This window comes from Mesoplodon mirus (genome assembly GCF_964341445.2).
Source record: "Mesoplodon mirus genome assembly, chromosome: 14".
Taxonomy (NCBI): domain Eukaryota; kingdom Metazoa; phylum Chordata; class Mammalia; order Artiodactyla; family Ziphiidae; genus Mesoplodon; species Mesoplodon mirus.
The window spans coordinates 15,695,005-15,720,760 of NC_138990.1; the positions used below are offsets into that span (position 1 = coordinate 15,695,005).

The 25,756-nt window shown below is 37.0% G+C and overlaps 1 protein-coding gene across 2 annotated transcripts in view; it reads right to left on the reverse strand.

Annotated features, from left to right (window-relative positions):
* The window catches only part of TMEM131 (transmembrane protein 131), a 190,923-nt gene that overhangs the window by 116,784 nt on the left and 48,383 nt on the right, over nt 1-25,756 (reverse strand). For both annotated transcript variants that reach the window (XM_082642292.1, XM_082642291.1), the window contains exons 2-3: nt 20,620-20,681; nt 9,386-9,426 (exon numbers count right to left, since the gene is read on the reverse strand). In XM_082642292.1, the coding sequence (XP_082498418.1) occupies nt 9,386-9,426; nt 20,620-20,681 (103 nt within the window). The remainder of the gene's footprint in view (nt 1-9,385; nt 9,427-20,619; nt 20,682-25,756) is intronic.

Sequence of the window (25,756 nt, forward strand, 5' to 3'; positions counted from 1 at the left end):
CACCACGTGGCTTAAGGGATCTCATTTCCTCAACCAGGGATTTAACCTGGGGCACCGCAGTGAAAGCACCAAGTCCTAACCACTGGACTGCCAGGGAACTGTCTCATTTTGATTTTTAATACATGTACAATGAACAATAAATAATTACTTGTACTTGGAAGGAAATTTATAGAGACAAAAACTCATGATCCCATTGTAACTAGAGTGTCAAAGAACTAAACAAAAGTCAGCTTGGGGATAAAAATTTCCAAGAACTGAAATATCTTTTTAATCTGAGAGTTTGGAACATACTGATCTATGATGTCTTGGCCTAAATATTTGAGTATCATTTCTAACTATTCCCCCTTGATACTAGAACTTCTCACTAAAACAGATTCCTGAATAAGCAAACCTCCTAGACATCACCATGACCTAACATTGATGCAAAGTATAAATAACCTTGGAGAGGAGGTCCACATACCTAAAGTCATCTGTTTACATACTGAGAGAGGGAGAAAGTCATTCAGACACTAAAGTTTCTAAACAGTAGATTATCTTTCTGTTGTATTTTAAGAAATGATGTAAGAGCAAAACCCATTTTGTGAGACTACTTTATTTCCATCATCTCTGCAATTCAAAAGAGCACAAGCTTCACATGATATAGTAACTTCATTCAGGAAATACAATAGAAATAGACAAGGACATACAGAAAATGTGGAAGATCTAGATTTAACTCAATTCAATAAAGATTAAATAGTCTGAGCAGTGGAATAATTGAGCTTAAAAAAATAAGGTTTAAAAGTGTTTTTAGCCTTACCAATTAAGAGTATTACTCTGTGCTGCTTGGCAATCCTTCTACATATGTTGAACATTAAAGATGACAAACACGAGAAGGAAAAGACCAAATGTAAGATTATACTTTACTAAAGCACAAAACTAAAGACACTGGGACAACGAAGGCACAATTCCTTACAAGACAGCTGCCACATGTAGCCAGAGGTACAGAATCTACTCCCTCTTGATTTCTGCCCTTCTTAGACATACTATAACGAGGATACTCTTCAGCTCCTTTAAAACAATAGATACTGATCAGTTCATCAGTTTTAACAGTGTGAAACTCAAACTTACATAAAATCTCCATCCAAACAAGAAAAAAAAAGTGTAATGCATAAAGTAAATGTGTCTAAGTCAGTAATTCACATATATATAAACAATGATTGTGTTAGATGCTAGAGATACAAAGGAGATTAAGATACAGTTTTTTTTCTCTCACAGAACTGAGAGTCTAATCCCCCAATTTCAAGTGGAAATGTTTAAAGTGGCCAGGCAAGGGAAAAAAGTGCAGTGCACACCCCATTCACTCAACACAAATATACTGAATGTCAGGGGCTGTCTAGTGGCTGGGGCCATGAGAACAAAGAGCCTGTTCTCATGGCACTAACATGCCAATGGGGAAAACAAAAGTAGAACACATCACGTGATGACGTCCAACATATAAAGACAAATCAAACACAGCAGGAACATAGAAGGTCTCTCTGAGGAGGGACACTGGGGCTGAGGCCTGACTGGTAGCGACCTGGAGGAAGAAAGCAGGAATGTCCTTGGCATGATGAGGAACCAGGAGGCTGGAGTGGCCAGAGTGCAGGAAGGAGGGGGAGGAGACCGGAGCTGAGACCAGAGCGGTACAGAGGCCAGGTCTCCTCGCAGAAGTCTGGATTTTATCCTAAGTGTAACAATAAGCCTCTACAGTGTTTTGAGCAAGGAAGTAACATGATCTAACACATTTGAAAGGTCAAATCTGGCTGCTGTATGAAGAAGAGACTGCATGAGCCCAAGAGTGAAGCAGGAAAGCCCTGCAGTTGTCCAGAGAGGAGGGGACAGCCACTGTGGCCCAGGACGACTGCAAGGGAGGGTGGTGAGAAGTGGCTCTTTTCTGAATATTTCTGGAAGCTAGAGACATCAGGCTGATGGATTGATTTTGGAGTGTAAGAGAAAGAAGAGAGGCATCAAGATGACTTAACTCTAAGATTCTGGCCTGAGAAACTAGATACGTAGTCATGACATGGAAGAGTGGGTTGGAAGTGGGGAAGGGTAGTTGGGTAGGGATTCAAGAGTATTGTTTTAGACATTTAAACTTGAGATGTCTTATCTAGATGGAGATGTCAAGTAGGCAGATAGATATACATGGTTATTGCTTTATATTAAAAAGTTACTGATTTGGGGGTACTGATCTTAAACCCAGGCATTTTGGTGAGTTAATTCTAACAGTCTGTCTATAGATTCTCTTAGATTTCCCCCTGCCATTATATGTGTTGCTAAAATGATCACTATCTTGGATTGTCTCTGTAGACAGATCACCTGCAAGTAACAATTCTGTTTCTTCCTTTTAAATCCTTAGACCTTGTTTTCCTTTTTCATGCCTTATGTGGGCTAAGACCTCCCATAAAATGTTCCAAAGAAGTGGTGTCCAGCAATTGTTATCGTGACATTTACAGGATGCTCACAGAATATGAGATAGAGGGGACAATACATAACAGATAATTCCCTCATAAATAAACGCATATTTTCAAAACAACAGCAGATCTATATCTAAGGACCAATTTAATATTTGAGTGGGTACAACACAAATTGTCATAGGTATAATCTTATTTTAACACAACCAAAAATTCAATAACATAGCTATCACATACCTACAACTGATTTAAATGGCTGCTACTGTTTATTTAGAATGGCCATGACACTGTTTAGTGCTTTATTAACAGAAAGCAAATGTCTACAAATCCATAACGTTGAAAAATAAACTGGGGAAGAAGCAATATGAAAAATGGTGCCCTTTGTCAATTTCAAAGAGACAGAATCTTAGACATTATAAAATAACATGATTTTATGTTTTCAGCAGTGATTGTATTTTTTCTGAAACTTTCAATACAATATTTTATTTTCACTAAAACATTAACTGTTTATTTGGGGAGAAGGAGATGAATAAGGACTATTCTGACTTCAAGCGAGGGAGCAGCTGGAGAGATACATGAAATCTGTGTTGCTTGGTGAACTGTTAGGTCGAAATTAAGCACACAAGACCTTCCCAAATGAAGCATACAAGACATTCTTGGAGCTTTGGGAATTTGTTTAAACTGTGAAATTTAAAATATTTTCCTAGGGGCAATTACTACCTAAACAAAAGGTTCTCTTTGGCCCAATATTTCATAATGAATGATTTCTGGTCTACCTACATCTTAATCATCTAGGATGCTTATAGAAATGCAGATTCCAGGGCCCCGCATCTCTCGATTCTGATTCCTTACATCTAGTATGGAGCCCAGAAACTGGCACTTTTATGTACACTCTCACATTTGGGAATGACTCTTTTGTAGCTTGATCCACAATAAGCATTGCAAGCAGAAATAAGAGGGGAATAAAAGCACTTTAACAAGTAAAACTTTTTAAAAAGTCACCAACAGTTTAAAATGGTCCCCAATATGACTTTTATTAGAGACAGCTATATAGTGACTTAAGAGAAAAGATACAGATTACTCCAATATCAATATTTTTCAATAAATACATTTTAGCTTAAATTTTCATTTCCCTAAGGACTAATGATGCTGAACATCTTTTCATTTGTTTACTGTCCAATCAAATATCTTCTTTTGCAAAGTGTCTGTTCAAAGTATTTTAACTGGGATGCCCGTCTTAATTTTGAGTTGTAAGAGTTCTTTATATATTCCAGATACCTGTCCTCTGTCAAATGTATGTACTGTGAATATTTTCTCCCTGTCCCTCCTTTTCCTATTATCAATGATGTCTTTTGGGGAGTGACATCATCAAGATGGTGACACAGGTCGTTCTTGACTTCAGTCCCCCTCACAAGAAGACCAACCAACAAACTACCCATAGATGAGATACCATTGTGAATCCCAAAACACAGGGGTGAGGCTCAAGAACATCCTTGGACCACAGAGAGCAGGAAAAAAGAAGAAGAAGAAGAAAAAAAGAACTGTATTAGAAAGGTAAGAGAAATGGTTATACTCTGGTCATATCACCTCTCTACCAGACTGGTACAGCGCTGCACTGAGAGGGCCCCCTAGCACCTACAGTTTCTCAAATGGGAAAGAGAGAGCCCACGGTGGGCATCTAGCTCCCCAGTGTTGTGGGGAGGTAAGTGGACATCTAGAGTTATGAGGCCCAAAGAACCCCACACAGGTTGAACTTGAAAAGGCCTACAATGAGACACATTATGATTAAACTGTCAAAGTCAAAGACAAAGAGAGAATTCTGAAAGCAGCAAAAGTGACACATCACATACAAGGAATACCCCACTCCCCACCCCATAAGACTACATTAGTCCCCCCTCATCCATGGTTTCACTTTCTGTAGTTTCAGTTACATGCGGTCAACCATGGTCTGAAAATATTAAATGAAAAATTCCTGAAATAAAAAATACGTAAGTTTTAAACTGCACACCCTTCTGAGTAGCATGATGAAACTTCATGCTGTCCTGCTCTGCCCTGCCCGAGACATGAATCATCCCTTTGTCCACTGTACCCTTGCTGTATATGTGACCCACTGTCAGTATATAGGAAAAAACAGAGTATATACAGTGTTTGGTACTATCAGTAATAGTGTAGTGTTTGGAATGTACAACCCGCAGATAAGAAGGAGGTACCGTACAGGTGGATTGCTCAACAGAAATTCTGTAGGCAAAGAGAGAGTTGGATGACATTCAAACTACTGAAAGAAAATAACTGTCAAATAACAATACTATACCCAGCAAAGCTGTCATTCAGAAATCAAGGAGAGAGAAAGACTTCACTGAACAAACAAAAGTTGAGGGGGTTCATCATAGCCACTTCCGACTTACAAGAAATACTAAAGGGTGTTCTTCAAGCAGAAATAAAAGGATGCTAATTGACATCAAAAAAACATATGAATATATGTGTAAAACTCACTGGTAATGGTAAATATACAGTCAAACTCAGATTCTCTAATATTGTGATGATAGTACATAATTCACTTACCACTCTAGTTTAAAAGTTAAAAAACAAACATATTAAAAATAAATTACAAAAATTTGCTATTGAATGGACGATTAAAAAAATGTGTAAATTTTAACACAATGAATTAAAATGTGAGGGGAAGGACTTCCCTGGTGGTTCAGTGGTTAAGACTCTGTGCTCCCAATGCAGGAAGCATGGGTTTGATCCCTGGTTGGGGAACTAAGATCCCACATGCTCCACGGCACAGCTAAAAAATAAAATAAAATTTAAAAAATAAATAAAATGTGAGGGTGAGAAGTAAAAGCTTGGATCAAGAATTGCTTTACTTGTTAGAGTGAAAGTCATTAATGGACCAATTGACAAAATTAAAATAAGGTCTGTAGATTAAGTAGTATATGTAGGTATTAATTTCCTGATTTTACTGTGGCTTGTAAAATAATGTCTATATTTATAGAAGTTTTTAGGGGTAAAATAAAAGAGCATCATGTCTACAAGTGATTCTCAAAAAATTCAAAAAAAAATAATTACATATACGTATATACCTATATACAGAAAGATAGGGAAGAGAGAGAGAAGAAGGGAAGATGAGGTGGAGAGGGAGATTATGAATGATCAAGCAGATGTGGTAAAATGTTAAATGGGGAATCAATCTAGGTCAAGATATACATGGGATATATATGGGAATTCTTTGTACTCTTTTTGCATCTATCCTCTAAAGTTATTTCAAAACAAATGATAAATTAGATATAAATTGAAAAATATAGTACATTTCTTGTAGACAATATATGCTTAGATCTTTCCTTAATATAGTCTGACAACTGGTGTTGAAACCATTCACAGTTATTATAATATTTGATATGGTTAGGTTCAAGTCTACCATCAAAATTACTAGTCTTCAAGATTTATGCAAAGTAGTACTGATTTTTGCATATATGTCACTTCATGTGTGGCTAAAAGCTCAGAGCTAGAAAATAAATCTAAGTATAAACCCAAATGGAATCTTAAAAAACAACTTAAGAACATTCCCTTTAACTTTTTCACAAAATTTAAAACAGATATTAGACAAACTGCAATTGTGAGCAGACTTTATCTGCCATTAAGGTATTAGCAAGTTCTGGCTCTAACTATAATCTTCTAGATGCTTATGGTTAACTGTAGGCAACCAAAATGGTTGTACTTAATAAAAAGCAAACTATACAGTCAATTAAAGAACCTCAACCACCTTAATTTGAAAAGTACTCCGTAGCCCAGTATTTTTGGCTTATATCCTAGAGATACCAGGAAACTTAAAGATCAGAAGACTCTGGTTCTTCTTGTGGACACTGTGTATACACATACACACACAGATATACACATGTATCCTTCTTACCTAACTGTATACACCAACATTTCCAGCTCTTATAACAACATAATATAATAAAAACAACACTGCTCCCAATATCAAACCTTTGTACTAGCTGTTCCTCTGTCTGAAATGCTCTGCCCTAAGACTTTCACCAGGTAAGCTGAAACATCATTTCAGAGAGGCCTTCGTTATGGTCAAATCTAAAGAAGCAATGGAGTCTTGTCGATCCCAGACCTTTCTCTAGCTGGTATTTTGTTCATTTATTTGGTGGCTTATTGTCTGTTTTCCCCATTAGCACACAGGTTTTACCAGGGCAGGAGTCTTGACTATCTGGCCCAGCCAGCACTGGGGTAGTTTTAAAATGTGTTCACAAACTCTCTGATCTGCATCTCTTCAAGAGGTGGGGGGCTTAATTCTGCTCTCCTTGGGGGTAACTTGCCATGAATAAAATATGGTAAAAGTGACTGTGTGACTCAATTACAAAAGACACTGTGGCTTCCTCCTTGTGCTCCCTCTTGGATCTCCTGCTCTAGGGTCTCCAGCTGCTGTGACACGGGAACATTCAAGCAGCCCTACGGAGAGTTCCACATGGCAAAGAACTAAGGTCTCCTGCCAACAGCCAGTAAGGAACTGAGGCCTTCTGCTAATGGTATGTGAGTGAGCCATCTTGGAGAGGACCCACCGGGCCCAGGCCTTTAGATGACTGCAGCTTCGGTTGATGTCTTGGCTGAATCTCACGAGAGACCCTGAGCCACAAATACTTAGCAGAGTTATTCCCAAATTTCTCACTCACAGAAACAGAAAAATAATAAATGTCTGCTGTTTTAAGCTTCTAGGTTTGGAGGTAATTTATTACACAGCAATAGATAACAAACACAATGACTGAATCACTAGTTCTTAGAACAATGCCTGGTGTATGTAAAGATTCCAGTAAATATTTGCTGAATGACTGAACAAATAAATTAACAAACACCCACAACTTATGTAACATTTTAATGTTTGCAAACTACTGTTACCCAAATAAATCTCTCATTTGGTCCTTACAGCAACCTTATATAATGCATAACCTTATATCACATATAAGATACATCAGGCCGAGAAATGATCTTCCCCAGTATGCAAATGAAAGTCATGCTCAGAGCAGTTAAATAGTTTTTCTCCAGGCTACACATCTGGTGAACACAGAACTCAGGTCTCTTTAATTCCTAATCTCCCACCATAGGGCTCTACAACCCTAGGAAAAGACATTCATAAAAGGTGGCTTCACATCCCAAAATATTAAATCATTACTGGTACTCATTATAACATTTTGGTGTTCAACTAAAATAAACACTGATGGAACACTATGTGCACATTATCCACCATTATATTATGTAGCTGGCATCTTTTTAAACAAAATATTATCATGTAATTGATAACTGTATTAAAACAAATTAGAAAGGGTGAACCAGAAGGTAGGAGAGAAATATAAAAAAGAGTATCCTGGAAAATTCTTTCATAGTTTTACTTCCCATGATCCTGAGGTCGTGAAAGCAGCAGCTCTTCTCTTTGCAGAATGTCCTGGAAGCCCTTGGGGCTGAAGCAGATAGTAACCATTGTGGTGGAGACAGAGCAAATGGTAGCCAGAGACTAGCTTCACCACCATTAGCTACAGAATCATTTTGTAACTAAGCTTTTCATGATATAAATTTCCCTGGAGCAGGTTAAGTTTCACTTACAGAATGGGAGTTTTCACTCAGGAAATCATGTATAGGCAATACAAGAAAGGATGGGGCTGAATCTCTTGGCTTACTAGAAAAGTCACAGGGCAGCAAATGGACTATACAACTGGGGAGTACAAGAAGTCAGAAATTGGTGCAGAAATGACTACAGGAGTTCAAAAGCCACAAAGTGTCCATCTCAGCAATCTCTAATGCTCAGCAGAAACGGGGGTACCCCCAAGGAGAAGCTGGTAGAGGCAGCCAGTAGTGGAGACCAGGAGCTGCAGTCAGAGGCTAACTTCACCTCAGCTGTGCCTTAGGCCTTGTGGACTGTTTTGATGATGAAAGTGAGACACCATGTGAGGCACACCCGTGTGTCTCAGGTACCTGATCCCCTACAACTAAGCCCTGAGGCTTCTATCATTGGATTATAATATACTCTTCAAGTGAGCTGCCTTCTTTCAGAAAGCAGATTGCCTTTGTCATTTCATCAACACATATGCTTTATAACCTCATCAGAAGCTGTGTCTCTACTGTCCTTCAAGACATCTCAAGGCAGGGAGTGTATCCACAGCCCCAGCACAGAGCAGACCGTGCAGTAAGCTCCATCACGACTACTTTCCTTCATGTGCCTCCACTGGCTCCCCTATGCCTCTTTCAAAGCATTTCCCCTCTAATTCTTAACTAACTCTATATTGCTCTTCTGGCTAAAGAGAGAAAATACAGTGAACACTGAAGGATTCCATATTTGATATAAGAATATCAAAGGGAATGCAACTCGGGGCTGGTGATCAGAAGATAATGAATTCTACCTGAAACCCTGCCAGTCTAACCTTGTTAGCACATCCCTTGGTTCTAAGAATCTCAGAGTCCTCATGTGTCAAACAAGGGGGGTCAACAAGACAACCAGTTAGGGTCTCCTGTAATTAGAATCATCTCTCCTTATACGGTAACCTCCTCTGCCAGGGGCCTGCAGGTAGACCCTTGATGATAACTGAGGGCAGCACTGCTCAGCCCATAAAAAGCAGGGAGGACCACGGGAGAGGTCACTGGGAGCTATAAAGCCGAAACTCTTCCAAAGCAAGGGGAGTTTCAGCTACAAGTAAACCCCTTTGCATGTGATGCAGAAGGAATGCTACACAATGCATGACATGCAAATTCAGATTTAAACTTGGTCTTCCATACACAATACTTGAAATACATGATATAATGCGATTTACTATTTGTTTTCCCTCCTCACCAAAAAAAGTATGGGGAAAACGGAGAACAGGAATCCTCCAGAAAGACCTAAAAGTATGTCAGTATCTTACTAAATACATAAAATTTTATATATTAAAAATATATATATATACCTATTACTGCCTTACCTTTTCTGTTGGTATGAACTGAGTCCAAGTGTTGTCTCAGTCTGTGAAGGAAGAAAACAATGGTGAAAACACAGAAACCAAATCTTTATACTACAGACATACAGAATATCCAACATATTTGATTACAGTTTCACCTTTGACCTTATACTTACTTTCAGGTTAAACCTGTTCCCTAAATCATATGAAATGATTTGTCACACCATATAATTCAAATGAGAGAATAATTTGGATTAAATTTTAAACACACATGGAAGTAATGCAAAGTAATAGGATTGATTTTTAGAAGCTTGCCAAACCAATACATCCTATGAGAAGAGTCCTCTTTCCAATTACTTTGTGAGGCTACACGTGTCTCTCACTGTTCACTCCTTCCCAACTGTGTGCAGGTGCTGGTCTACTATGGTTCCTGCCACCATGGAGCTTGAGGCATGGGGCGGGGTAGGGGTAGGCGGAGTCAGTTATTTAAAAACTAAATAAATGTGTTTATACATTGAATAAAGGACTTTGGAAAAATTGGAAAGATGTTATGAAAGAGAATAAATAGGTGACATGCTTAAATATGTCATGAGGGAAGCCCTGTCTGAAGAGATAACATTTATACTGAAACCTAAAGGATAAAGAAGAGCTGTGTTTGGAGGTGGGATTTTGTGGTGGTGGAGAAAACAGCACGTGCAAAGGTCCTAGTACAGGAAAGAGCCTGGATGCTCAAGAAACAGACGGCAGGTCTATTTGGCTGGAGTTTAGAGAGAAGGGGGAGAGAAGCAGAAATGGGGTTGGAGGTGAGGCAGTGCCCTGTTATGTTGTGCCCTGGTAAGAAGCCATGCTAAGAAGTCTGGACTGTGTTGTACTCTAAATGCAGTACAAGGGGACTGAAGTTGTAGGAGAGAAACAGAGACACAGACATGGTCTAGACGATTTAAGTGTTAAAGACATTATTTTGGCTGTAGTGTAGGATATGGATTAGAAGATCCAGCAATCACACTTCTAGGTTTATACCCCAAAGAACTGAATGCAGAGAGCAGGGACTCAACAGTTATTTAGATATCCATGTCCACAGCAGCATTATTCACAACTGCAAAGCATGGAAGCTACGCAAGTGCCTACTGATGAATAAATGAAGAAACAAAATGCGGTGTATACATACAAAAGAATATTATTCAGCCTTGAAAAGGAAGGAAATTCTGACATATGCTACAACATGGATGAACCATGAAAACTAAGTCTACACTTAGACTAAATGAAACAAGCCAGTCACAAAAGGACAAAAACTATATGATTCCATTTACATGAGGTACTTAGAGTAGACAAATTCATAGAGACAGACGGTAGAATGCTGGTTGCCAGGGGCTGCAGTAGGGGGAATGGGGAATTGTTGTTTAATGGGCACATAGTTTCGGTTTGGGATGAAAATAAAAGGTCTGGAGCTAGATGGTGGTGATGCAGAAACAAATGCGAATGTACTTAATGCCACTGAAATGTACACTTAAAAATGGTTAAAATTGTAATTTTATGTTATGCATATTTTACTACAATAGGAAAAAAAAGGTATAGCAATCAAGACAGTGTGGCACCAGTATAAAGACAGACAAAACAGATCAACAGAACTGGAGAAAACTCAGAAACGAACTCACACATTTATAGTCAACTTGATTTTCAACAAAGGCATCAATGTAATTCAGTAGAGAAACATGTATCTTTTCAACAAATGGTGCTGGAACAACTGGACAAAGCTTGGGGGAAAATGAACCCTTACCCTTGTATCACACCATGCACTCAAATTAATTTTAGATAAATCATAGTTGTAAGCATAAAAACTAAAATTATAAAGCTTCGACAAAAAAATAGATTATATTTGCAACATTCAAACAGACAAAGATTTCATGAACAGGACAAAAAAAACACTAGTCATAAAAGAAAAAACTGATGGATTGGACTTCAACAAATTTTTAAAAATACACTCACCAAAAGACATTGCTATGAAAATGAGAAGGCAAACCACATACTGAGAGAAAATATTTGCAAATCACCTATTTGATGAAGGACTTGTATCTTGAACATATGAAGAACTTATGAATCTGAATAATAAGAAAACCACCCAGTTTTTAAAAATGAGCAATTCTACAAATGTCAGTTAAGCACATGAGAAGATGCTTAGCACCAGTTATCAAGGGAAAGTAAATTTAAACTTCAACGATACACTACAACCTACAATAATGTCCAAAATGGAAAAGACTGACGATACTAAGGGTTGGCAAGGATATGCAGTAACTGGAACTTTCATACACTGCTGGTGGGAATGTAAAACAGAATCCCCATTTTAGAAGAAGCTTGGCAATTTCTTACAAGTTAAACTTAAAACACCCACCATATGACCACTCTGAGATATTTGCCCAAGGGAAACAAAAGCATAAGTCCATACAAAGACTTATACATGAATGTTTATGGAAGCTTTATTTGTAATAGGTCAGTGCTGGAACAACCCAAATTTCCATCAACAGATGAAGTGACACATGAATTGTGGTATGGGATAGAACAGTAGAATACTACTCAGCAATAAAAAGAGAGTAAACTCAAAGACTAGGAACCTTTCTTTTTCTCTATTATTTCTTTATTATTTTAGAAAAAATATTTTTAAAAGAACAGAAAATAATATTAGAATGGGGAAAAAGGAGTAAACTACTGATACATGCAACAACATTGATAACTCTTAAAATATCATGCTGAGTCAAATTCCCAAAAAGTACATTCTATATGATTCCATTTATATAACATAATTTAAAGTATAAACTGATGGTGTCAGAAAGCAAATCAGTGGTTGCCTAGAGATGGAGAGTGAGGGTAGAGGGATTACCAAGGGTCACAAGTAAACTTTTGGGGGCCATGGATACATATATTTATTATCTTGATTGCAGTAATGCTTTCACAGGTGTATAATATGTCGAACTTTTCAAATCGTACACTTTAAACATGGACAGTTTACTGTGTGTCACTTTTACTTCAATAAAAAGTACAACCTAAGAATTCTAGGACATGCTAAACTGTGGTCCCCATCTGGAGCTGACAGAAAGGAGACTCAGGAAGTGTAGCACCCATGTATACTTTCTGGAGGGGAAAAAAATATCTTCATGAAGACAATCTGGCCAAGATGATTACTCATGAAGAATTGCAAATGAGGAAGCTGTCTTGTGAAAGATAAGCAGATACAGTAAAGAAACTGTGGAAATAAGGTTAGAAAAGCAGAAAGTAAATGTTGTTTTTGAAGTATAAGCCACAAAATAGAAAAGTCATTTAACTATAATAAGAATAAAAATCTCAGCACAACCCTAAATATTGAGAGAAAAGGAAAGATCACAATAGACACTATTTTGTTTCTGAAGTAATTTGAGAAATGAAGGTTTAAACATATCTTAAATACGTATCTGAAACTTAAGCCCCGAAATTGAGAGAAAACAAAAAGGAAAGCATAAAAATTAGGTAGAATAGATTAAACACATATATAGCATGATTAAATGAGATAAACTCATCTATTAAGAAAGACAAAAGGATCATGTTGAAAAAACAAAGCCCAACTATAGACTGTAAATACCTAACACAAAATGATTCAAAAATGTTGAAAGCCGAAGAATGAGCAAAAAATAAACAAGGTAAATGCCTCCTCCCACCCCACCCCCCAGAAAAGAAGAGAAAAATCAAGCAAAAAAAGGGTTACATTAGTAACAATGAAAAGATCTGCTATTTAAGTATTTTATAACTGAACAGCAAAAAGAAAGAAAAAGAAAGAAACTGGGGAAAAGAATACTGTGATTGAAATATAAGCAAAGAAAAGGAGGTAAATCACTCAAAGAAAAATAAATGGCTAGTAATCATATGAAAAAAGATGGTCAGCTCACCAAACTATGAAGCAATCCCTAGAAGAGGCTGAGATTTCCTATTTCACCATCTGATTAGTGGAAACCTTTGAACTTTATGCTCAGAGATAAGGGTCTGTCAGGAGTACTCAGGGCCCTAGAAAATGCCTGTGCCATGTATTTCTGTATTTCTATCAAATATAAGACATACCCACAATATTTCAAAGTAAACTTCACTGAATCACAGATACTTAAAGTTGGTAACGCTTGACATATTGCAAATGATCTTTTCACTGTGCATCTACAAAGATAAGCACAATTCCCACCCACAAGTCAGACTCCATTCTTCTGTTGCATTTAAGGGCTCCAGTCTCAGCCTAGCTCACTGCTAGGCTCCACATTCCAGACCAGTCTGAGCACAGCCTCTCTCAGAGAGCACCCTAAAGGGATATAAAGGAGGAAAACGAACTATTCTTCCACTCAAATGGAAAAGACTGCAAAAATAAGTATGTGATATATTCTCAAACAGTATTAAATTCTCTTATCACAAAAATAATATATAAGTTTATCCCTATAACCTAGTGGTTCCAATTGGGGGCAATTTTGTCCTCTGGGGCATTTGGCAATGTCTAGAGACATTTTTGATGGTTGCAACTGAAAGGGCTACTGGCATCTAGAGGGTAGAGGCCAGGGATGCTGCTAAACACCCTACAACACATAAAACAGTCTTCTTTCCTCATCTCCCAGCAAGGAATTACCTGGTCGAAAATATAAATATTGCCAAGACTGAAAACCCTACTGTAACCTGAATTTTATAAAGACATATCAATAGTTTAATTTTCATTTGTAATAACATCTCCTTACATTATAATTCAAAGTGCATAACTGCCACAACTCTCTCTATCTCTAGTGGTCCTTGCAGTTCTTAATACACTGGAAACACTCAAATTATATTTACCAGTCCAGGATCAAACAGTATATGTCAGAATTCAAATCTTGTGCTCTTATCTGTAATTATTACACACTTATTATGACATATCCTTTTTTTTTTTTTTTTGGCTTTGTGGCTTGCGGGATATTAGTTTCCCAACCAGGGATTGAACCCATGCCCTCAGGAGTGAAAGTGTGGAGCCCTAACCACTGAACTGCCAGGGACTTCCCGACATACCCTTGATAAGACTGTATATGCCTAAAACTGACTTCTTTTAGCTTACACAAGCTGAAGTTGGCCGTTCATTTCCTTTTATGTATATTTTACATTATTTTCTTAGTGGTTACCCTTATAAATTATAATATAAATTATAATTTATATCTTGAATCTACAACAAACTTGTTTGAATTCCTACCAGCTCAGCTTCAATAGTATACTTAATTCTGTCATTTTTCTATTTGTTTTCTACATGCCTTATACTGTTTTATTCCCTCATTTCCTATAGTCCTGTCATCTTTTGGTTTAGTTGATTTTTTGGTAGTGAAATGTTTAAATTCATTTTGTGTATTTCCTATATTATTTTCTTTGTGGTTACCATGGGGATTAATCTAACATCCTAAAGTTATAACACTCTAATTTGAATTTTTATCAGATTTAACTCAATCACACTCAATGTGTACTTCTTTACAGCTCCATCCCTACTTCTTTTGGTTGATAATGTCACAGAATTTCTTCTTTTTGTATCCAAAAACAAACTAATAATTCTTTTAAGTACATTAGTCTTTAAATTATATAGAAAACAAAATGTGGAGTTACAAACCAAAGTGACAATAATCCTTGCTTTTAGACTATTTTTTTAATGTATTAGTCTCAAATCTTGTAGAAAACAAAAAGTGGAGTTTCAAACCATTGTTACAATAATACCAAGTTTTAAACTGCCCATGTATTTACTTTTACTGTGATCTTTATTTCTTCATATGGCTTTACGTTATTGTCTAGTGTTCTCTCATTTTTACCTGCAGGACTCCCTTCAGCATTTCTTGCAAGGCAGGTCTAATGGTAAAGAGCTTCCTCAGCTTTTGTTTATCTGGGAATGTCTTAATTTCTCCCTCACTTTTGAAGAACAGTTCTGTCAGTTATAGGATTCTTGGTTGATAGTTTTTTCCTTCTAATACTTTGAATATATGGGTCCACTGCCTTCTGGTCTCCAAAGTTTGTGATGAGAAATCTCTTAATAACTTATCAAGGATCCTTTTTATGTGATGAGTCCCGTTGCTCTTGTTGCTTTCAAGATTTTCTTTGCCTTTTTAAGGTCTGATTTAACATGTCCCAGTATGAGTCTCTGAGTTCATCTTACTTGGAGTTCACTGAGCTTCTTGGATGCTTATATTCACGTCTTTCATTAATTTGTGATATTTTCAGGCATTATTTCTTCAAGTATTCTGTCTCTTTCTCTTTTTACCTTTCAGGACTCCCACAATGCATATGTTGGTTCACCTGATGGTCTTAGGCTCTACTGACTTTTCTTTAATCTTTCTGTTCCTCAGCATCGAGAATTTTTCACTTCAGTTATTGTATTTCCAGCTCAATTTTCTTTTTAATTTCTTTTTTCCCCAGCTTCACTGAGGTATAGTTGGAAAATAAAAATTGTTTATATTTAAGGTATACAATGTGATGTTTTGATATACATATACATTGTGAAATGATCACCTCATATACTTTTTTCTTGGTGAGAGCAATTAACTACTATCTTAGCAAATTTCAAGTATACAATACAGTATTATAACTACAGTCATGTTGTACACTAAATCTCTAGAAGTTATTCATCTTGCAAAACTGAAATATTGTACAAAAACTGAAATGAAAAATTCATTAGAACGATTCAAAGGCAGATTTGAGCAGGCAAAAGAAAGAATTATCAAACTTGAAGATAAGACAGCGGAAATTCTCGATTCTGAGGAACAAAAGGATGAAAGATTAAAGAAAAGTCAGTATTCCTCTTATCAGCAAAATCTGACTGCTCTCAGTTTGTGCCCTTCTAGGGGTACTTCTGCTTCTTGGATGGATTCTGAATTTCTCTTCAAAGTATTCTGGTACCAATATTTACTTTTATGTCAGTGTTTCTGTACAAGAATGAGAGCTAGGGCTGCCTACTCTGCCATCTTGATGATGTCACCCATCAAGGTTTTCTATCTTTTTATTGATATTTCCATTTTATTCATACATTGTTTTCTTGATTTTCTTCACATCTTCCTTTAGTTCTTTGAGCATCCTTAAGGTGACTGTTTTAAAGTAGATCTACTTCAACTTTGTATAGTAGAACTGCCATCAGCTCTTTTTCAGATAGTTTCTGTTGATTAATTTTTTCATTTGAATGAGCCATACTTTGTTTCTTTTTGTACACTGTGATTTTTTGTCTAAAACTGGATATTTGAATTTAATAATGTAGTAACTCTGGGTGTCAGATTCTCCTCCTTTTCCAGAGTTTGCTATCTGTTTGCTTCTGTTTATTGTTTTTGGTTTTATGATGTAGGCTATGTCTGTGCCAAAGATAAGCCTGAGGTGTAAACTTAAGGTCTTCTCAGGTGTTTTATGAACCTGGGTTTCTCCCTGAACATTCAAAGTGATTTTCTAATTTCCCCCATATATGCAGTGGCTTTTGAAGGTTGTCAGCCCTTTAAATCTTCTGGTTCACTTCAGGGTGAGGAACTTTTAACCATGGGGGAGTTGCAGCAATAATGGCCGCCTGCCTCTCTGTCTAAACCTCTGCGATCAAAAGCAGCAATCAGGGCATGGATCCCCAATATTTGGAGGACAGAATCCTTTTCTGCCCACAGGCTTCTGCAAGCTGTGTGCAAGCTGTTTGATGAACATGCAGAGCTGCTTGCCACAGGGCAGGGGCTGCGGGTGGGTGACTGCTTCTAGGCTAAGAGCTGAAATGGACCATATTTTACTTTAATTTACCTCAAGCCTTCCGCTTGAAGCTATACGCCTTCAAAGGACTCCAGAGTCCCAATATAGTGATACTATTTTTGTCACTGGTGTGAGGTCAAAGTTTTATTTCTCCCATATAGATATTCACTTGTCCTAGCATCCTTTATTGACTGTTCCCCAGTATTTTCTTTCCCCAATATTCTTCAGCGACACTGTATTCATAAATCAAGTATCCATATATGTGTGAGTCTGGCTAGACTCTGTTGCCTTTTCTGATCTATAGAAGTGGTAAAATTCATACGGCTCAACATAAACATAGAAATGCAGTTGTTTTTTATGTATCAACTGTTATCCTGCTAAATTGCTTATTGAATCTAGTAACTTATCTGTAGATGCTTTGGATGACCTCCATAAACTATCATAATCTGAGGTGCATAACATTTTTTTCTTCCTTTCCAATCCTTTTAGTTTTTAATTCTTTTTCTTGTCTTTATTTATTTTTAAAATTTATTTATTTATTTATTTATGGCTGCCTTGGGTCTTCGTTGCTGTGTGCGGGCTCCCTCCAGCTGCGGTGAGCAGGGGCCACTCTTTGTTGCGATGCACGGGCTTCTCATCGTGGTGGCTTCTCTTGTTGCAGAGCACAGGCTCTAGGTGCGTGAGTTTCAGTAGTTGTTCTTGTCTTACTTTATTGGCTACAACTAGCATGATGTTGAATATAAGTGGTATTTAGTGGGCATCTTTGTTTGATCCATTCTTCATCTCAGAGATAAAACTTACAGCATCTCACTGTTAAGTATGTTGTTTACCATAGTTTTTTCCACACTCCTCCTCCTTAATAGATATCCTTTATTATATGTGTCAGCTGGAGTTCTCAGCAAGATCCTGAGGCAGAATCCTCAGTGTCTGCTCACCTTAAGAACTGACTCAGCTTCCTACGTTCTATATACCTTGCCAAGCAGGAATTACAATGGTCAAAATACCAACTAAAGAAAACATGGGCTAAGAGGATTGCTACGATTTCTAATCATATCCTAACATTACTAGTGATAACGCATGGAATGCACTGGAAAGAAATGCACATGCATCATACTGTGGAAAGAGCTCTGGAACCAGGAAGCTGAGTACTTACTGGATGCTGGATTCTCACTCTAGCAACTGAATATTCTATGAGCCTCGTTTTCCTTTTCTTTAAAAATAAAATAGGAAATCAAGTCCAAACTTTCTAGCAAATTTTTAATGTTCTTACAATTTTTACTGACTTACCATCAATTAATTTTTAGGACTTAAAAAAATCACCATGAGCCAAGCCACATGAATGTAACATAAATTCCACAATCTGGGAACGAATGTTCTCAAGCAAAATTCTAATTTTAAATAATGTAAAACAAGGTTGTTGCTTTGATTCTCTTCCTGCTTTAGCTTTAATTTAATTTGGAGAAACCCAATAAATATTCTGCCACAGAAATGCTACATTAACATACTTCTCTTCTAATCACAAGAAACCAGGAGCTGTTTAAGAAATAGCTGAACTTATTGGCAAATTATCGCCAGAAAGAATGACATTATGTCAAAATTAAAACAGTTGTTCCTAGGAAACATTCTTCAACATTAAAATGAATGATTTTTATAAATTTCTATTCAGAGGGGTCTTATGTTCTGTTACTTGCAGATATATAATCCACTATATACAGCATCTCAACATTAGGCATTCTGCAGGAGGCTTAGTGAGGTTTCACTGTGGCTGAGGTAACCAGTGGTAATACCTGCCCTTAACACTCCAGTCTAAAATTACCTTAGCTATAAAACTCTGAGGCCTCCCCCAAGCTCTGGTCCAAGCATTTCAGCAGATCCAAAGAGGATGAGCAAATGACATCCCAGCTGACGAGCTCTTCCACACCCAAGTCCTTTTAGACGTGAATTGACAGCCTCCCCCAGCAAAAACACGTCAAGCTTCAGAATTTTCAAAATGGATTATCAACTTGCAACCTAGATGTCTAGTTCCTGAAGGACATAATAAATCCTTTTTCAGTCAGTAAAGGATAACTACACTCAGAGAATTTTTTAGAAATTCAGTCCTGAGTTGCCTGCTCTCTAGATCCTGCAAATCACCAAAAGGGAGATGTTTAAAACAGTGATTTCTATAGGTTCTCCAAGTTCTCATCTTGCAACAGATTAAAGAACTAGAATAAGAGACTAAGATCATTTTCTAGCAAGGTGGCTTTACAAAACTAGAGATTATATATCTTCAGTTGTTATTCACTTTTAAAATATAAAAAGCCATACAAAGACTTTCTGCAAGTACCATGCAGCCACTGCCTGCTGCGTTTCTCAACATCTCTTATGTAAAAGTAGAATAATAAATTTATTAAAAAATTTAGAAACAGGGAAAAGTTTTCATCCGAAACATTTATTTGCTTCATTGTCAGAGAAAAAGAACCTTACAACCCATCACTTTTTTCCTTGCTTACTTTGTTTGGCTTAGTGTCTGAAATCTAAATTTATGCTAAAACACAAATCTTATTCCAAGTCCCTAGCAGAATTATTTCTCTATTGCCTTGATCTAACTTTAATTTTCACTTTCCTGCCTTTATTATAAGCTATAGGAGAACTATTTAAGTCATGTATTTAGTTATAAGTAAGTAAACAAATACATCATAGGCAGCATCATGTAACAAAGAGACTAACAATCACACCTGGAGTGAGAAGACCAGAATTCTAATACCCATGTCATTACTACAAAGTCATGGGATCGTGGGCAACTTTCTTAATCTAAACCTTGGTTTCCCCTGAATATAACATGAATTAAAAAAATTATCAGCCATGCTATCAAATAACATGGTATTTAAAAACACATGTTATTATTACAAAGGTGGTGAGTACTGTAAGACAAGCATAAAATATGAAAAAAGTTTGGAAGGAGAAAATCAGCCACAAAAATCAGGGTTGGTTAAGACAGCTTTTACTGTCTCTTTCAGCTCTGAAATTCTAGAACTGCTTTTTAGCTGAGAAGACTAAAATAGGCTTCACGGTGATATGTGAGCTACGTCTGAAAGGCAGAATAGGATTTTTATCAGATTACACCTTCTAATTTTATGTATAATATATATATAAAGACATGGCTTAGAATGGCTAGTGGAAGGATGATATAGATGTAAATCTGCAGAACTTATATCCTCTGGAGAAGTTCTCTTCCAGATAAATATTTTGAGGTCCAACATCCGAATTCAGCATTTCACTCACTGGCTCCATACTAATAGAGCTTACCACCAATTCCACTGCTCCTGATCTGACTCTCCCCACCTAACCTCTCAACATCCCCCAGAAATATTTTATTTAAAAGGTAATCCATACAGCTAAGAAGGTTTTTATTATTACCAATGACTCTACTGCCCTGTCTGCATATGAAGCTCATAAAATATATTTCATATGAACCAGTTACGTTTTAAAAGAAAAATAATAATCAGATGTTATTCAAGGCTTGACACTGAGATAATTCTTCAAGCTTAAAATAAAATTACCTGTAGAAGCCCTCCATCATCAAAACGCAGTACTTCTATTATGCTCTCCGACTGAATAAATGCTGTGAAGGAAACAAAACATATTATCACTTAATGGGAACATAAATTTCATTTAAATAAAATCTTTTAAAGTTAATTACTACAACTTAATATTTTGAAAATATACTGCTTGATGGTGATGGCTGAAGAGAAAAATCTGACTCGTTCTTCAGGATTTTAGTAACTATGAAACCAAAACAATACAACCCAATTGGAAGTATTTTTAACAACCTACAGGCTATGTAAGCCACTCACAAAATATTTACTCCTGCTATACTGCCAGAAAGCACAAAACAGTAAAATTCAACTAGATGCAGCTGATTATTTTCACTGATAGATTAACTGAAAATAACATAAACACATAGGAAACATCACTAGAGGATTTTATTTCCCCCCAAAATGGTAAGCTGAAGTTCTATATCATTTGCTCATTTGTAGTGATGACAGGACCTGGGATCAATGGTCAAAACTCACTTGGTGGGGGAGTGGGCAAGGAGAATGGCAAAAGGAGATTATTCCATTCCAAGAAACTGAGTACAATGCAAAGACAGGGTATTTAAAAAGCTAACGTACGTTTACCATACAATCCAGCAATTGTGCTCCTAAATATTTACCCAACTGATTTGGAAATTTATGCCCACACAAAAATCTGCAAGCATTTCCTTATAGCAGCTTTTTTTTTCATAATCATCAAAAACTGGACACAATCAAGATGTCCTTCAATAGCTGAATAAAGAGACAAAAGTAGATTAACCATACAGTGGAATATTAGTGATAAAAAGTAAAAGAAAGGGCTACATGCTCTATGATTTCAAGTATATGCCATTCTGGAAAAGGCAATACTATAGAGATGGTAAAAAGATCAGTGGTTGCTAGGGGTTTGGAGAGAGAAAGGAAGGGTAGAATAAGTAAAGCATGGGGAATTTTTCAAAGCAGTGAAACTCTTCTGTATGATACTGTAATGGTAGATGCAATTAACTCTATGCATTTGTCAAAAGCAGAACTTCACAGCACAAAGCGTGAACCTATTGTATACAATTAAAAAAAATCGTTTAGGAGATCAGGAATCCCAAGATAGACTACAGAATATGACAAAACAATTTAACTACATAGCAAAGGTATGAAACCATCTCCCTGAAGTAGGGTGGAGGGGGGAAAGGTGCTGACCTAAGTAATTTGGAAATGAGTGGAATCTGTAAGACTAAAGGCAACAGAAACTGTACATAAGCACTATCTCTAGTTAATAAAGTTATTTTCCACAGGGGTTTGGGTTAACCATCCTGACGCTGCTATACATGTACACTGGAATTGAACAACTAAATATATGGATGGTGGATGGTGAGAGATTTCTCACTGTCAGAATAAGAGTTTACACAAAAACAAGGGAAGGAGGCTAGAACAATCTATGTGGTAATGGATTAGAGTTGGCAACATCAGTACAAACTCATGTTGAGCTTAATAGAGATACAGATGGTTGCATATAAAAATATTTACAGATGTGAATGTACACAGGTTAGTATACACACATGGATTACAAGCCAGTAGCAAAAAGCATATCTAGCACCTAGATCTTGGGTTCTACTACCATTCCCCAATAAAAGGAACTGGGGCTTCTTGGAGAAATGGCTGAATCTAGGACTGGGGCAGGAAATACACAAGATGAAGTGGGAGCAACTTGTGCCAGAAAGTGCTTAAAAAAAAAAAAAAAAAAGGCTTACATTGATGGGAATATGTCAAACAGATGTAAGAGTTAACAGTAAGTGTTCCCAAATGGCCAAAGCTGGAACAACTTGGGCAATAACATAAGTCAAGCAGTACTGGATTAAAACCCGAAGTATCAAATAAATATCTGAGTCCATACTGGTATAAATAAATGAATGAATAAATAAACATGGGGGAGAAGAGACAAAACTTTCAGGCAGAAGAATTCTAAACAATTTATATAGAAACTCTTCCACTTAGAAGGTGGAACATAGCTCCCCATTCCTTAAGCATGGGATGCATATAGTGACTCCTAAAGAAAACAGTATGGAAAAGAGGAAAAAAGGAGTAACTTTACAATGGAGAAACCTGACCAACGTTACCTCAGTCAGATGATCAAGGTCAATATCCACAGGGAAAGGTCATGTGGACAGTACCCTTGATAGGTCATAACAAAAATGGCACTTTATCTCTGTGGTCTTCCTCCCCAAATCACATAACTCCAGACTCATCATGAGAAAAACATCAGACAAATCCCAACTGAGGGACATTCTACAAGACACCTGACCAGTACACTCCTGAAAACTGTCAAGGTCATCAAGAACCAGAAAAGTTTGAGAAACTGTCACAGACCAGAGAAGTCTAAGGAGACATGACTACTAAATGTAATATGCTATTTTGGATGGGATTCTAAAAAAGAAAAAGGAAATCAGGTAAAAACTAAGGAAACCTGAATAAAATATAAACTGTACTTAATAATAATATACTAATACTGGTTCATTAATTGCAAAAAAAGTACCATATTAATGTGAGATGTTAATAATTGGGCAAACTGGGAGGGGGGTATAACATGGGAACTCTGTACTATATTTAGAATTTTTATATAAATCTGAAACTGTTCTAAAATAAAAAGCTTATTTTTTAAAATGCATGAAACCATGGTGCTTCACTTGGCTTAACATGACCCTCACTGGCTCCTTTTTGTTGGTCTTTGGGTAGTCCATGAAGAAGCCTACTGTCTAATCCCATGTACCTGGCTTTTTCAGTATGACCAAAGCTGAAAGTCACGCAGCAGATGAGATGCCAGCTAATGAGATCACTTCACCTCCTAGCATGGTGTCTTTCCTGCCTGCTGAGCATCGATTTCCTCTTATTCTCTTAATCACACCCTGATTTTATTTTGGGAAAGCCCTGTCCTCCATTTCTTGTGTTTCTCTTCAACCACAGGTCCAACTTGCTCTACCCTGCTCATTCCCCACCAGTTCTTCGTATATACAGAACATTCAGTAACACTGAGTGCGTGAATGAAATCCCACCTTTCTGCTCAGGTGTAAGTACTGGTATTTGCACACATTGATACAAACGAACTCTTTCTGGTTACCTCTAGTCTTAGCTTGTAGCTGCCTTTCAAAAGTGAGATCAGAGCTAATGGCTCCAACGGAATTACTGACATAGAGTACATGTGGAGTACACAAAAATGTCTCCAAATAAAGTGATAAACCATTAAGAAAAAAGAACTGTGAATGTAAAAGGCTCTGCCCAGCTCACCCATCCCCTTTCTCATCCCCTCCCCCACCCTTTTAACATAAAGTGAAATTTTAGATGATCCAGAAAACCGTTTTGTTATACTCCTGTTGAATACAGATTTACTGATGTAAGAACACAATGAACAAGAATTAACTGAACAGTCAGATGCTCACAATGTACAAAAAGTCTAGCTCCCAGTTAGACGCTTTCCATCTAGTTAGCAGAGAAAACAGACCAAAAAAAGTAACAGAAATGTGCTATATCTGGTGCCTGCAAATCGAGTTATGATATAATGACCATCACGTAAGTTCCCACCATCAAGCTAGATCAGACCTTTATCTAACTGATGAGAACTTTACTAAAGAAAGAAAAGCAGTAATATAATTTGGGTGTATTGTATTTTTAATTAGGAGCTTTAAAAAAAACCCAAAAACATGAATTACCTTAGTTGAAAAAAATTAAGAGCGGCAGCTATTTTATAAAGTCCTGAAAGGGAAATATTGTGCTATACGTCAACAGCTTTCCTTAAAATATGTAGAAATGAATAGGATTCAACTCTGGCATAAAACAAATTAGAGTATTTTGCTTTAAATGATCAATCATAGTAACTTCAAATTATATGCCTAGAAAAACAGAATATGTACTTAATCATTTAATGTGTCAACAGTTATTAAGCTATACATTACAAAAAGTAACAAAAGCAGGTCAAGTTCACACATCTCCATATCTCTAGATTTGAAACCACAACTGACAGCTACTTCCTCTCCCAAGAATTTTTGTCCCTTATTTTACACTCTAAAGGAATCCCAAACTGTCTCAATGTTCCCCAGTTAAAGCAGCAATCTGATGTATCAGAAATAAGAACACCATCTAATAATTATCAATCACTGTGTTATTAAACTTCAAACTAATCCTATGACATAGACTTTATGGATTCCATTTGAAGATAAGCAGGCACAGCGAGGTTAGGCTCGAAGTCACTCAGCAAGAAAGTGGCTAGAGAGGGGCCATAAATTTCAGCAATGGGACTCCAGAACCTATGCTTCTAAACCCATCACTATTTACTTTCAAAGTAAAGTGACACTAATGCTCACAACCAACAGTACCTTTAAGCAACCTAATTTTTTTTTTTTTTTTTTTTTTTTTTTTTGCTGTACGCGGGCCTCTCACTGCTGTGGCCTCTCCCGTTGCGGAGCACAGGCTCCGGACACACAGGCTCCGCGGCCATGGCTCGCGGGCCCAGCCGCTCCGCGGCATGTGGGATCTTCCGGGATCGGGGCACGAACCCGTGTCCCCTGCATCGGCAGGCGGACTCTCAACCACTGCGCCACCAGGGAAGCCCTAAGCAACCTAATTTTAAAAGTCAGCCATGTATTTCCAATAACAAGGGAGAAAAGGAGGACATATAAACACAAGAGGTTTCAGTTCTGGCTTTTATGATTCTATGGGCATTTACTCTGTGCAGCTGGGCTCGGTAAGACCTACTTTAAGCGCCTCATATTCACCCACATCACCATGATGTCTGAGAGTAACAAAGACATTTATTTTCAGCGGAAAAATCTCAGTGTGTCAGTTATTTATCACTTACTTTCAAAACAGAAGATCAGAAATTGAGTTTACTTCCCTATCTCATTTAAATGACATTTAAATGTCATTTAAAAGAATGACATTTATAAGAATGACATTTATAAGACAAAAATATCTTCACTTTAAGGGCAAATCTTTCTCTACTATAATTAGGGTTTTTTTTCTTTTAGGTAGAGATTCTTTTTTCTGAACACTGCAAATGATGACTAGATACAATGCTTGTTTTCAGACATCTTTTATAATAATTCATGAAAACAATGAATGTTGTAAATAGTTAGTAGGA